Source organism: Cricetulus griseus, chromosome 3 (genome assembly GCF_003668045.3).
Source record: "Cricetulus griseus strain 17A/GY chromosome 3, alternate assembly CriGri-PICRH-1.0, whole genome shotgun sequence".
In the NCBI taxonomy this organism is placed as follows: domain Eukaryota; kingdom Metazoa; phylum Chordata; class Mammalia; order Rodentia; family Cricetidae; genus Cricetulus; species Cricetulus griseus.
The window spans coordinates 57,805,882-57,820,104 of record NC_048596.1 but is presented as its reverse complement, the minus strand read 5'-3'; the positions used below and the strand labels follow the sequence as shown (position 1 = coordinate 57,820,104).

The 14,223-nt window shown below is 49.6% G+C and overlaps 1 protein-coding gene across 3 annotated transcripts in view; it reads right to left on the bottom strand.

The window, feature by feature from the left end:
• Positions 1 to 1,173: 1,173 nt before the first annotated feature.
• Positions 1,174 to 14,223, bottom strand: part of Cars1 (cysteinyl-tRNA synthetase 1) — a 53,325-nt gene continuing 40,275 nt past the window's right edge. For all 3 annotated transcript variants that reach the window (XM_027408837.2, XM_027408840.2, XM_035442090.1), the window contains 13 exons: positions 13,546 to 13,658; positions 12,858 to 12,986; positions 12,332 to 12,461; positions 12,146 to 12,249; positions 11,717 to 11,814; positions 11,230 to 11,419; positions 10,643 to 10,711; positions 7,434 to 7,515; positions 5,688 to 5,768; positions 4,639 to 4,706; positions 3,727 to 3,786; positions 3,016 to 3,099; positions 1,174 to 1,998 (listed from right to left, as the gene is read on the bottom strand). In XM_027408837.2, the coding sequence (XP_027264638.1) occupies positions 1,864 to 1,998; positions 3,016 to 3,099; positions 3,727 to 3,786; positions 4,639 to 4,706; positions 5,688 to 5,768; positions 7,434 to 7,515; positions 10,643 to 10,711; positions 11,230 to 11,419; positions 11,717 to 11,814; positions 12,146 to 12,249; positions 12,332 to 12,461; positions 12,858 to 12,986; positions 13,546 to 13,658 (1,343 nt within the window). In that variant the 3' untranslated portion in view covers positions 1,174 to 1,863. The remainder of the gene's footprint in view (positions 1,999 to 3,015; positions 3,100 to 3,726; positions 3,787 to 4,638; positions 4,707 to 5,687; positions 5,769 to 7,433; positions 7,516 to 10,642; positions 10,712 to 11,229; positions 11,420 to 11,716; positions 11,815 to 12,145; positions 12,250 to 12,331; positions 12,462 to 12,857; positions 12,987 to 13,545; positions 13,659 to 14,223) is intronic.

Below are 14,223 nucleotides of genomic sequence, written 5' to 3'. Positions count from 1 at the left end.
CTGAGATCAATGCCAGAGGCAGACATTGGCAGTAAGATGGCTGGTTCTATAGCATGTCATGCAGGCAAGGCTGTCCTGGGATTGCCACCTCTGCAGCTCGGATTTGAAAATATCACTTGGGTATCAGCCAGGTGGGACTTTTTTGAAGATTTGCTACTTTTCCCCTTAGCATAATGCCCTCGGGACCCAGCTGGTGGCTATATGTCACTAGGTTATCCCTTGTGCCTTTGTGGGCAGACCACTTCTCCTGACTCTGCCCACTGCTGTAGGAAAGGGAGAACATTTAAGGCATAGACTGCCCTGCTGCCCCACTCTGCCAGCTTCCCCATCTGTACTGCCCGGAGGAACCCAGTGTTGGTGCCTCCATCCTGTTCTGTCCAACTCACACTGCATTGCTGCTCCTTTCCTTCTAGGGTTTTACTATTTATTACACAAGACTTTTGGCTGCTGCCACCAACACTCCATTTGTTATGCCTTAGATTATAGCTGGGGTGGGGCTCAGGGGGGGTCTTGCCTATGTTCGTAATTCTTGTAGATGCCAACAGCCATGCTGCTGAAGCCCATTCAACCCTCTGTACTTCTGCAGCTGAGATCCATAGTGAACCTTGTCTGAGAAGGTGGCTGATTTATGGCTTTGTGGACTCTCCAGTCCACACCTCTCTGGGAACTTATCTCCTCATGGTGACATGGTAAACCTGAGATGCTTCTAAACAGAAGTCCAAGGAAGGACTGTGCTGACCTGTGAGGCTCCATCCTAAAGAGTCATCCAGTGCTTTCTCTCTCAGGACAGCCACCTGTGGAACCACAGCTTCCAGGTTTGGAGATGCATTCACTCTGAAGCTTCATGAGAGACCACAGAGACACAAAGTACCCAAGTGGGCATCTCCAGTGGTCCCATCTAATGATGACTCTTTGAGAGACCTTGTATATCCTCCTGCAGTCTCATATCACTACACTCCACAGCACATGCCTGTGGTACCCCAGACTGGTACAGCTGTCTTCAGGACAGTTCTCAATGAACTCCATCACAAGGACAAAGGGACAGAATGTTTATAGCAGACATCAGCACACTTGCCACATGGGCTCTGTGGCATCTGGAATCCACACCCACCCCTGGTTTCTCTGGAGGTGGCCTTTACGGGTGCTGGGCCAGGTTCTAGCTACAGTCCATACTTTTTTTTTTTTTTTTTGATCAGAGAAGGCCAGACACATTCAGCATGGGTGCTGATTCTTAGCAGTGGTGAACAACTAGATGGGAGTAGGTAGGGAGGAAACACACTGAAGGCTGAACCCAAAGACCCCTTATCTCACAAGCCAGTAGTGATGATCTGGGCTTGCTGTCCTAACAGTAGTCGAAGGCAGGTTGCCAGAGCCCTACCCTACAGGGTAACTATCCTGCTGCCACCCTGTCTGTTGCTCTGGGAAACATGCAGTGTATGTTCATCGGAGCCAGGGAGTGAACTGAGCAGCCTTTGTCTGAGGCTCAGGGGGAATCTGTTGGGCTGATTCGGCCTTTTTCCTACTCCAATACCACCAAATGTGCCAACACAGCGGAGATTAGCTCAGCTCACCACTGTGAGAGAAATTCCTCGGGCAGGCTGGCTGAAGGGGCTCAATTGACTAGGTGGCCTAAGTTGTAAGCTGCTGACCAGGCACCCATAAGCCAGCTCTCTAAGTGCTGAGAGGGCAGAGCAGGCTTCAGTGTTCAGAAGAATTTATTATCAATGTCCCAGAGCTGCTGCCACTCTGCCTGATTCAGGTGTGAGAACAGCTGTAAACATGACCAGGGCACAGGGCCTGAGTAGGTGTGGCCACAATCCATGGTGGCCAGACTGGCAGGTATACTGCTGGGCTGCTGTGGCATCACTGGAGGCTGCCATTCTGCAACATCTGCAGATACTCCTTGTACAGTTTCTCCTGGGCTTCAAAGACCTTCTTCAGTTTCTTGACCTGCCCCTTGCTCAGCTCTTTGCCTTCAGTGTCGTGGGTAGGCAGACCCTGCAAGGACCACACAAATGCCATCAGTTCCCTGTTCTCTTCAGGCCTCATCCCTGCTGAGAGAAAACACCTCTCTCCCTGACTCAGACATATTTAGATTTAGGGTCAGCATCCAAGCCCTTGTTTATCTAGTATGTTTCTAAGACAGGGGACAGATCTCAAGATCAGGGCTGGCTGTGCAGCAGTGGCATATGCCTTTAATCCCAGCACTCATGAGGCAGAGGCAGAGGCAGAGGCAGAGGCAGAGGCAGAGGCAGAGGCAGAGGCAGAGGCAGAGGCAGAGGCAGAGGCAGAGGCAGAGGCAGAGAGATCTCTGAATTCAAGGCCAGCCTAGATTACAGAATTGAGTTCCAGGATAGCCAGCCAGGGCTGCATAGAGAAACCCTGTCTCAAAAAACAAACAAGCAAACAAAAAAGATAGGGGCTGGCTTCAGACTTGAGATCCTCCTGCCTCTATCCCCAAAGTGCTGGGATCACAGGTGTGTGTCACTATACTTCTGTGTGGCTATCTGGTCACCACCCTCAGTCCAGTGTGCTGTTCTGGCAGTGGGATTCTAGCAGCTCAGACTAGAGAAAAGTGACAGAAGTCTGGAGCAAAGTTCCACTAAGGCCTATAACTTCTCAGCTAAGAAGTGGCCAGGGAGAACTATGTAGTGATGAATCCAAGAGCCTTTGGGGAACACTTAAGGGACTCCAAGACACCCCCAGGGAGGAGGCAGGGTTATGATCTTGCACTTTGGGTAGTTAGGAGGGTCCCCAGAGAACCTGCAGATTCCTCTTCTGTCACCTTAAACTGGGCCTCGGGTCATACTCTAGTAACAGGGGCTGGAACTCACCATATATATAATTGGCAGAGACAGCCTACCTTAGCCCTTTGCCCTGACAGGAGCTTCATGGTCCTAGCCACCCTTATAGCTTTCTCCAAACAGAAGACCACTGGCCCAAGGCTGAAAGTCCCTGGACTCTCCAGCTTGGAGGGTGTGGGCAACCAAAGTCTGAAGAGTGAGGTTGTCTTACATTTTCATCAAACTTGGAATACTTGTCGGTTTCTGACAGGAACATCTCACTGGGTGCAATCTTCATCTTGGCCAGCTTTGCTGCCTAGAACATACAACACACACACATAAACATAACATGTCAGATAGGCCTGCCCACTACCATGCTGCCCGCACTACCACCTCCACCACATGGTTTCCAAGTTCTTTTTTTTTTTTTTAAAGATTTATTTATTATGTACAGTGGTCTGCCTGCATGTACATAATAAATACCAGAATAGGGCACCAGATCTTATTACAGATGGCTGTGAGCCAACATGTGGTTGCTGGGAATTGAACTCAGGACCTCTGGAAGAGCAGTCGGTGCTCTTAATCTCTGAGCCATCTCTCCAGCCCAGGTTTCCAAGTTCTAAAACTCAACATAAACCCAGAAAGACTTGGAGGGGGGCAACCAAAAGCAGGGAGCATAAAGACCATCTAAGCATCCAGAGGCCTGAGTGGCTGCAGCAATCCTCAAATGGCAGGACTATGAAGCTGCTGGCACTGGGGACCCACCAAGGGCAATCTTTCCTTTGCTGATGCCAGGACACCATTTGAGGGGTTGAGTCAGAGACCAGCTCCCTCAGGGTGCCTGGTCCAAGAGCAAAGGTGGCATAGAGAACTGAACAGCAGGGATAAAAGTGACTTTTGCCCAGGAGCTCCTGCACCCCAAACAAACAAGTGAAATAGTTACTTCTTGCTCCTGTTTCCTCCTGGCTGCCTCCTCTTTCTTCCTCCTCTTCTCTTCTTCAGCCTAGGGAAACAGCATACACCTGAGACATGCTCTCGAGCCCACCCTGCTGTCCTGCTAGGCCCTACCCATGGTGCTTGTCCTTGACCCTGTAAATCAGCCCTCAGTCACCCAACTATCAACTTTGCTCCTTTCTCAAAGGTCCCTGGGAGAGCTGCCCTGAGCCTGCTCTCCAAGCTGGTGTCCACCCAACATGGTGCCCACCTGTGCCTGGCCCATGGAGCACAATGCCCCCGTAGGTCCCCATTCACTGGATCCAGAGTTATGATAGTGGGTCTTGCATTGCTGTATAGCTCAGGTTAGTCTGCAACTCATGGTAATCCCCCTGGCTTAGTCTCCTGGGTACTGAGGCTATGGATTTGTAACTTACTATGACAACACATTTCTGTTCTTTCTCCCTTTTGACACCCAAGTCCTTAGATGCAGGGACCCTCCCCATCACTGAGAGTAGGGAGAAGGAGAGGGACACTTGGAGGACAAGCAGACAGAATGAGTACAGCAAATGGCAGCAACCAGGACATTTGGCACCAGGTGAAAGTCAGGTTGCCACACACTTCCTAAGTGATGAGCTTCACTTTAGCTTAAGTAACCCCACCCCTGCATACTTTTGATTTTGTTTTTTGAGACAGGGTTTCTCTATGGCTTTGGAACCTGTCCTGGAACTAGCTCTGTATACCAGGCTGGCCACGGACTCACAGAGATCCTCCTGCCTCTGTCTCCCGCATGCTGGGATTAAAGGTGTGTACCACCACCACCTGGCTAAACATCCATTCTTAAAGCAACATAAAAACCAACCAGTGTTACAGTGTTTTCATTTTCAGCAAACTCAAGCTCCATCACTTTGACTTTACTAACCCTTTTCTTCTCTTCCTTCTCTTTCAGTAAGGTGTCTCGGTCTACCAACTTCACCACTGTTGGCAGTCCTAAAAGCAGACAGACAGTGAGACACAGGGACTGTGACCTGCCCATCAGCTAGACTCTACCCCTGAGCCTATTAGCCAAGGCCCCAACACCATTCTCACACAAGCAAAATGGATGCTAGGTGAAGAAAACTGGCAGAAAGAAAAACATAGGATTGGGTTGCACACCAAGGGTAGAATGCCTGCCTAGCTCTGTTTGTGGCCCAGGGATTCCAAACCTGTGTTGCAAAAACAAAACCATGGTAAAATGGGAAGGCCTTGCCTGTCTGGAGTCATCAAATTCAACCCATCATTTTAGCAGGTGTGGCAACTCACACTTGCAATTTCAGCACTCGGGAGGCTGGGGCAAGAGGACTACCATGAATTCAAGCCTAGCTTGGGCTACATAGTAAAATACTGTCGGGGGAAAAAAATATTAAGAACAGTGCACTTTCTGCCATCTTTTTCCTTCTTCACAAAACAATGCTTTGGTGTGCTGAGCAAATCCTTGGAAAGAAATGAGCTGAGTGTTCAAGTCACCCATTGCTGTCGGTCACCTTCAGACCAGCACAGGCAGCCTGGACAAGCTCTTCATTCCTGCCTTGTATGACTCTTTGAATAATAAAAAGTTGTAAGGAGAAAAAAAATTTCTGTGTAGCAAAAGGCTTCACAAAGTCAGAAAGCACACAGTGAGACTGGGGTACATGCAGCTCATCTTCCTAAAAGTGTGAGGGAAGGTTGCAAATAGAAAATGAGCTGGAGAGATGAACACATCACTGTAACGAGTAATGAGCTACTCACAGATGACAGGGGAGTGAGGGGGTCGGGGCACATCTGAGAAGACACCTACTCTGCTTGGGATTCTTCAGCTACATATGAAAGCACCAGTGCCCTTGGACCCCTAGACTGCTGCTGTGCCACACTGCCTCCCAGCATCCTTCTTACCACCAGCCTATACCCAGCTGCTTGCCCTGTCCACAGGGAGCAGCTCAAGGAATTACCCACCTTCATGGTCTTCAAACCGAACCCCAAGTTCAGGCAGGATGTCATCCCGGAGAGCATCACTGAGCTGTAGAACCTCAAGGACTGTAGGCAAGAAAGAACAGCATCTTAAGACTACAGAAGGCCTAGGTCCCCCAAAACTGCTTCTTTCAGTGCTGGCAAGTGGGTACTGGTTGCCAGATTTGGAGAGAAGATAAAGAACCCAGGAGGCTACCCATGCCAACACTGCCAAAGAAATCCAAGGTAGAGCGCAGGCCCACAGTTACCCTCATGGTGAGCCCATGGGGTCTAATGAGGACAGTCAGTTGTTCAAGTACTGCAGCCCAGTGCTGGGAGCCAGGGCCTGTCTATTCCCAGAGATGCTGAGCAGGGAGAAGTCAGATTGTCTGTTATGGCCAAACTTTGCCCCTCAATGATAAGGTTCCATACCACTCAAAGCCTTGGTCATAACCAGCCTAGCTCAGCACTGAGGCCGTGTCCCCTTATGCATGTCTCCAGGCCAATGCTACACCTATTCAGGGTCTCTGCCCTGATGTCCCGAAGGGCTCTTTCTTCCCCTAACATCATCACCTCACACACTTGCCATGTTGCCATACACAACAGTTTTGTGTATGTCTCCAGGGGCTAAGAGCTCCTTGGGTGCTCAAGAAGACCCAGCCCCCCTACAGCTCTGAATGCCCTCCCAAATCAGAATGTAGTTGGAATAAATAGTGTCCATGGTTCAGGCTGGGTCTGGAGGCAGCAGCACTGTGTGACAGTGAGGAGACCTTGCAGGAGTGATGGAAGGTGGAGCTGTACAACAAAGCCTTGCACTGAATTCTGAGAGCTGATTTGAAGATTACTTTTGTTATGCACTATCCACCTTATTAAATTATTTGCCTGCCTGAGCCTAGTCCCCTACTGGGAGAAGCCTGGTACTGTCACCTACACAACTCAAAGGACACAGCCCAGGCTGCTGGAGGTCCCAATGCCATGAAAGTTTAGGTTTGAAACTGGCTGCTGAGGCTGAGACCAGGATGGAAGTCTACTAACTGGACAGAAGAGTCTCTTCTGAACTGAAGGCCACCCTTGCCATGGCCAGTAGCACTGCTGCCGAGAAGCAAGTGACTTCATAATCAGTGTGGTGCCTAGTGGGAGGCAAAGAAACCTTCATTGGACAAGGTTCCAAGTCTGGGTACCTCCTGGGGATACTTGTGCTAGAAGCAGATGATTCCCCAGAACCACCCAGAACAAATGATGGTGTGGCTTTTGGCCTACTAAATAATCCTTTCTCTCAAGGCACACACCTCCTAACTTTGGAGAATGAAGGAATGGGTGTGCATAGGCAGCCTGGCACCACCATGCACTAGGCAGGGCAGAGATATGACTCTAGCTCTGGCCCCAGCAGGAGCTTTTCCAAGCAACCTGAAACTGCAGCAGAGCAAGCCACTCTTCGGTCACCAGGAACAGTAAGGAGACCCAATGCAAGCCAAAGGCAAGTGCATGCCGGCTGTGCACAGGGCCCTCTAACCTGCCTGTTTAGAACAAGAGCTATGTAGACACCTGACCCTCAGGACCAAGGAAAGGTTCTGCCTAAGATGTTCTAAGTCAAAGGAAACTCTGACCTATTACAGTGCTGCCCTGAAGGGCCAGTGGGACAAAGCAGGTCCAGTTAGGCACAGAGCTACACACTACAGAATATGGGCAGCTATCATAGGGAACCCAGCAGAGGGTGAGCAGCAAGGGTCAGATACCCAGTATGAGGCTCACCTTTCTTCTCTCGGGCAATCTTCCTCACACCTTCTCTGAATTCCGACAATATCTGCAGGTAGGGCATGATGGTGGACTCCAGCTGTGGAGAGAATGAGTCTGAGTCACAAGAGCCATTGCTGTATTTGTAAATGAATACTTAACAGTTCAGTGAATACATCACAGATTACATGCAGCTGTATCCTGTGTCCTGAAGCCCACAAGTCCTTGTCATGTCAGGTAGGATGAGTTACATGTGCTGGAGTGGAGCTAGACCCTATCTCCAGCCTTTTCGGACAGCTTGAAGAAACTAGCCACCATACTGTCAACCTTGGCTCACAATACCTAATAAAGGTGATATGGGCCAGGGAGAAAAAAAGCACCTCTGCGCTTCTACCTGGACTTACTCAGCAGACACTACTCTGTCCATTGCTGACATGATGTGTGTTCCTCAGGACCGATACTGTTGCCAGAAACGTGTCCTTACCATCTCCACTGGGATGCACTTACCACATGTGGGCCTGCTGAGGAGTCATCTTTTTTTTTTTTTTTTTTTTTTTCCCTGGTTTTTTCGAGACAGGGTTTCTCTGTGTAGCTTTGGAGCCTATCCTGGCATTCGCTCTGGAGACCAGGCTGGCCTCGAACTCACAGAGATCCGCCTGCCTCTGCCTCCTGAGTACTGGGATTAAAGGTGTGCGCCACCAACGCCCGACTGGACTAGTTATCTTATTTATTAACTTATATGTATAACTGATAGCTGTACAAAGGGTCACTACCTACAGTGACCCTGAGGATAAAGCCAGGGGACCCAGAGCCACACTGGGCAAGACCCAAACAGGAGTCTAAATCTGGAACCATCTTACAGTATATTTCTCTATCTCCAGGACCAAAAAGGCCTGGGAATTCTGAGCAGGGTCTCCCCGTGTCTCAATTACACAACAGCTCAAGAACCAAGATAAGGAACTAGTAGAAACATTGGCTGGCAGGCAAGAGAGACCTGAAGTCAGCTAACTAGGCCTGGCCTTCCACCAGACACCAACCCCTTGAATAGCATAAATAGGTCAGTCACTATAGTACCAACTTGGTTCCCAGTCCCCAAAGAGGCCTCTTGGTAGAGGGCAGGCTCTGTCTCCAACAGTCCTGAGGTTGGTAACCTGCTGCCAGCTTCTACCTGGGCACAAGAGGTTTAGGCCCAGGTCTGACTCTGGCTCACACAGCACTTTCTTTTTTTTTTTTTTTTTTTTTTTTCGAGACAGGGTTTCTCTGTGGCTTTGGAGGCTGCCCTGGAACTAGCTCTTGTAGACCAGGCTGGTCTCGAACTCACAGATATCCACCTGCCTCTGCCTCCCGAGTGCTGGGAATAAAGGCGTGCACCACCAACGCCCAGCTCACACAGTACTTTTTAAGTTGGAAGTCACTCCCGATCTTTACAATGGGAGCTGTGGGATAGAGGATGTGTAGCCTCACAGGCTTACCACATTCATTAGTGGCTGTTATTTCCTATAAGCCAACTTCAAGGGGATAATGAGACCATCTGGGGATGAATGATGTTATATATCTTAAGATGCTTCTCCAAGACCAGAGTGCTGTGGAAGACTAAAAACTACTTTTAAGTTCAAAGGCAGAATGACTTCCATGAGGAATTATGTCTTTTTTTTTTCCTTAAAGATGTATTTATTATGTATACAATGTTCTGCACACATATGCTGACAGTCAGAAGAGAGCACCAGATCTCATTATAGATGGCTGTGAGCCACCATGTGGTTGCTGGGAAGAGAATTCAGAACCTCTGGAAGAGCTGTCAGTGCTTTTAATCTCTGAGCCATCTCTCTAGCCGTATGACTTGTTTTTTGTTTTCAAAGAAAAGAGGGGGGCTCAACACTTGGTGGCCTTGTAGAGAATCCAGTTCCTAGCACCTGTATTGGGTAACTCACAACCACCTGTAACTCCAGCTGCAGGGACTCTGATGCCCTCTTTTGAGGGCACCTGCATTCACATGCACAACCCATCCCCAGCACACAACTAAAAATAAAATGTTAAAAAAGCAAGCTTGCAGCATTGCTGTTAAGAAGAAAGAGGAGCCTTTTATAAGTTTCTAAAAGGCCCCAGCAGTGACCCTTATCTGGCAAAGTCCAGAAGCCACCACACCAACAGCTCACTGAGACTCAGAGAGATCTCTTCCTTCATGGGAGCAGGGCTCAGGGTTGACAGCCCTGTGTGGAGGAGGGGCCACCTGGGCTGCTCATTGGTAGGAAGCAGCTTTGAGACAGCTTTGTCTTTCCATTTGTACTGAGCTACTGTTTGCATTAGCATAGCAGATGCTCCATCTAAATATTTATACACACTGTCTTAATTTCATAATTAAGACAGCACTCTGCAGAAGGAGGGTGGCAGGGAATCTTAAATGAGCTGTCCCCATGTTGCAGAGGACCATTGCTGACACGTGTGACTGTCAGTCCATGAGACCTGCAAAAGCTGAAGCCAGCTGTGAACATGGGTCTGTTCTAACAGGGGCTTGGGCTATGTGGTGGACTCTGGGCTGGTATGAGAACTGGACCTGGCCTGGCATTGGGTTCTGTCCAGCTCTGAGGAGCAGTGGGGATGTGGGAATTCCCCCAGGATAGCACTGTGGTATGTGATCGCATGACCTTTAGAACATACCCACTGATTATAGCATCCACACTACACATTTTCAGGTTGAAATACTTGGGAGGAAAAACAAATCCTGTGTTTGTATTGAACATGTACCATCATTCCCCAAACCACACACTGTAACCATCTGTACAGCATTTACAACAAGAGATTATAAACAACCTAGAGGCAACTTAAAATTTATAAAGGAGGCCTGAGGTGACAGCCATTGCTAAAGTGCTACTGGGCAAGCATGAGGACCTGAGTTTGATCCCCAGCACCAACATAAAAAAGCCAGGGTAATGGGACATGCTTATGATCCCAGTGCTGGGGATGCCGACAGGTAAATCCCTAGAGCTTGATGGCTAGCCAGCCAAGCCTAAGAGTCCCAGGTCAATGAGAGACCCTGTCTCAAAAACAACGGAGGTGGCTCTCTGAGGCTGAACTCTGACTTCTGTACACACAAAGGCACACAGGCAGGCACGCATATAGAGGAGCTACTATGAAAAGGGACAGGTGGTCTCAAGGCATGCAGACATGAGAATCAGAGGGTGGCAGCAGCTGGCCACTTGGGGACCCTTTTGGTGCACTCTACTTACATTCAGGTTGGTTCCAGGCCCACCAACTGGGAAACCCAGGGGGCTCTCCTCCTCTATGGCCCCAAAGATCTGAGGGAAGAAACAAATAGGATGCAAACTGTGAGTAGAATGAACAAGATATATAGAGAGGTGAGTTGTCACATATGGCCAATAGCTCAAGAACTGTCCTGACATCTCTGGGGAGAAGCAGCATCAAACTCTGTAACGCTATCCCAAGGTGCCTGTATATATCAATGGTGTGTCCTGGCTCAGAGCTATTGCTCTGACCCTCTTCCAGCTAAAAGCCACAAGAGGCTGATGACAAGGACAAAAATAAGGGCAGGGAAAGTCCCACTAGCCTAGGAGGGAGTGCTGCCTCAGGGCATGGTGGCCTGGGGCCAGAAATGCTCTGCACATGATATGTTCAGAGTCAAGGTCTTGTCACTGGCTTTTGCTTAGCAGGGACCAACAGCTGTTGACTACAGATGACTCTGAGGCTTTAACCACAATCCAGGGAGGCCCCAGACCAAAATGGTGCCAGGCAGCATGAGGCAGCTTCCAGTACCATTCAAGTTAAGTTCCCATCATGGGCATGCTGCCAGGCTCACCTTCAGCATGCGGGTGAGGTACATGGCAATGCTCTCCAGCAGAGCCCGGTTGGGCCTCCTCCTTTCAGCCTTCCTGGCTGCCATGTAGAGGTTGCACTGACTGACCAAAGCCCGCATCTCCTCCATGACAGTGCGGGTGTCGATGTTATCACATAAGGCTTCATGAACTGCTGTCTTCTTGTCATAAAAGCTGAGCAAGGAAGAGGAATGAAAGCAACAGTCAGTCCCGATGCTGTACTACAGAAGTTCTCCAGAGTCCAACAATCAGAGCCACTGTCACCAGCAGGTATTGCACTTCTGACACGTGACAGGGCCTCATCATCAGCTACAGGACAAGCCATAGTGCAGATACCACCAGCTGACCCAGAACACACATTTTACACACACACACACACACACACACACACACACACACACACACACACACACACACACACACACTCGCTCTCTCTCCCCCTCCCTCCCCAAGGAAAAGGCTCCATCTTACTTCTTATTGAGCTCCACCTCTTCAGCTTCCCACTTTTCAAACTGGCCAGTGATGTCTACAGGGGCTCGGAGGATGTCTTTCACGTTTAAGAAAAACTCCTGAAGTTATGGAAGTCAGGTTAATGGCATTTGGACAACCTTCTACCTAGAGAGACTTGACATCCTACTGACGTGATGTCACTTGAGGGGAGATCTGTCAGCCCAATGCACACAGGTCCAAAAGACACAGAACACTTCTTCCTCAGGACAGAAACGTGACAACTCCCTGGGCAGGAAGCCTGAGTCAGAATGAAATGTCCCACATGTGAACACGACCTTTATTCTGCAGCTATCAGTTTCAGGAAGTGGCATCACTGTGCCCTGGCTTATATCAGAAGACCCACAACCACCAAACAATGCTCTCCACCTCCAGCAAGAACTGAGCACTCACATTCATGAACTTTTCATACTGAAGTGCAGACTCCATAGTGTTGCAGGAATAGTCCAGTGTGTCTTTCCAAGAGTGCATGAGGAATGCCAGCCGCAGCTGCCGAGCTGGGGGGCAGACACATGGCCACAATTATTCCCGAGCAGCTCCTGGTACCCAGGTCATGGTTTCTGCAGGAGCTCTGCTTACCTGAGTGCTTCTTTAAGGCGTCTTTGATGGTGATGAAGTTTTTCAGTGACTTGGACATCTTGCAACCTGCTATCGTCAGGTGGCCCGTGTGCAAAAAGTACCTGACCCAGCAGTCATTTTCAAAGTAAGCCTGAGTTCAAAGAGACGGGAGGAAGGCTTGGCTGCTTGTCAGGAGATCCTGGACATCTGATGCACAGTGTCTTGCTTGTGCACCAATTAACTTGTGACAGACATGAATGAGGCAGATGCCAACTCTCCTAAGTGGGCCACCTAGGGCTTGAAGGGAATGCCCTGGTGATCTGCTAGCAGGATACAACTGGTTTGAACCTAAGCCTCTCTGTTCCTGAAGGTCAAGCTGTTACCACTGAGATTTAGACAAAATGATTAGGAGACAGCTCTCCCTCAGCTCCCAAGAGGATTTCAAGTTAACCAGGAGGCTCTCCCTTGGGGTGCTGCTGCTGTTTCTCCAACAGAACAGGACGGATACCACGCTCCCTTTCCGGCAAGGCACCCTGTCTTTACCTACCTCTGACTGTGCCAGCTCATTGTCATGGTGGGGGAAGCGGAGGTCAAACCCTCCGCCATGAATGTCCATTGAGGCTCCCAGGAGTGTGCCTGCCATAGCGGAGCACTCTATGTGCCATCCTGGACGACCCTAGAGAGACACAAAGGGCCCTGCTGACCATTCCAAACACGCACAGGCCTTTATTACTCTGAACTTCACTGCAATGGCTTCAAATCTTCACAGCACAAACTAAAGGCAAATCTGTTTATACAGTTCAAAGTCAGTCTCTGTAGCTGTGGCTTAGCTAAAGCCTGGGATTATTTCTAGATCCCCAAGCACTCAACAAGTGGCAAATAGCCACTCACACAAGACTTGCCACAAGGCTGTCACATAATCACCTGAACCTCCAGCGCCAACAACAGCAACATTCATGCATAGACACCCAGAGCAGAAGTCTCTGAGGCAGCCACTAAGAGATCAGGAAACCAAGTCCTGAGAAGAGAAGCTGCTAACTTCTCAGGCCCAGCATCAGTGGGCATGCAGCTCTTCACTGTTCCAGAACCAGGCCTGGTCCCAGCAGCACTGTCCACCCTTTCCCAGCAGCCACCCCATCACTAGAACTGCCTATTAGAGGACTAAGGGAGCTATGTTAGCAGTCTGTGACATCACCTCTTCTAACTGTCCCTGCTCCTAAGAGTAGCTCACTTACCTTTCCCCAGGGACAAGGCCAGGATGGCTCTCCTGGCTTGGAGGCCTTCCACAGGGCAAAGTCGTTGGGAGAGCGTTTCTCACTGAGGCGGTCAGAGGAGATGCTCAGGTCACCTGTGATTGTGAATGGTTAAGGGAAGCAGGCGTGGTCATTTACAGGTGCCTTTAGGAGTGTCAGCACCTTACTTCAATCTATGACCAATCCTCGTTAACCAATTAACTTGTGACAGACATGAGTAGCAACTGCTGCCTATCAACTCTTAAGTCTGACTCTGAGCCAGGGTCTCAGCTACTGCAGCAGTCCTAGAGACACACCTGTCTCTTCAGCTGTGAACTCTATGTCTGAAGGAAAGGTCATTGCACTTCTAGGCTGAAGCTAAGTGGGTGTGTGGCTCTTTGGGGCACCCAGGGTCAACAGCACACATAGCTGCAGCATGCTACTTTCCAGAAGTGCAAAGGTGTGCCTGAGCTGCTGTGCACCACTCCGTGGAAGCTGAGGTCAGTGGTAACAACTGGATTCATAAAGCACCAGGTGAAAGGGCTGAGGTGTAGCCTCAATGCATTTCCTGCCAGATCCTCTGAGACCCCATGGGGTAGTGAAGGGAACCACTGGCCAGAGGCACTTAGGACAGCAACAAGTATAAGATGACTGGAGACCCAAGATGGCACTGGCACCAAA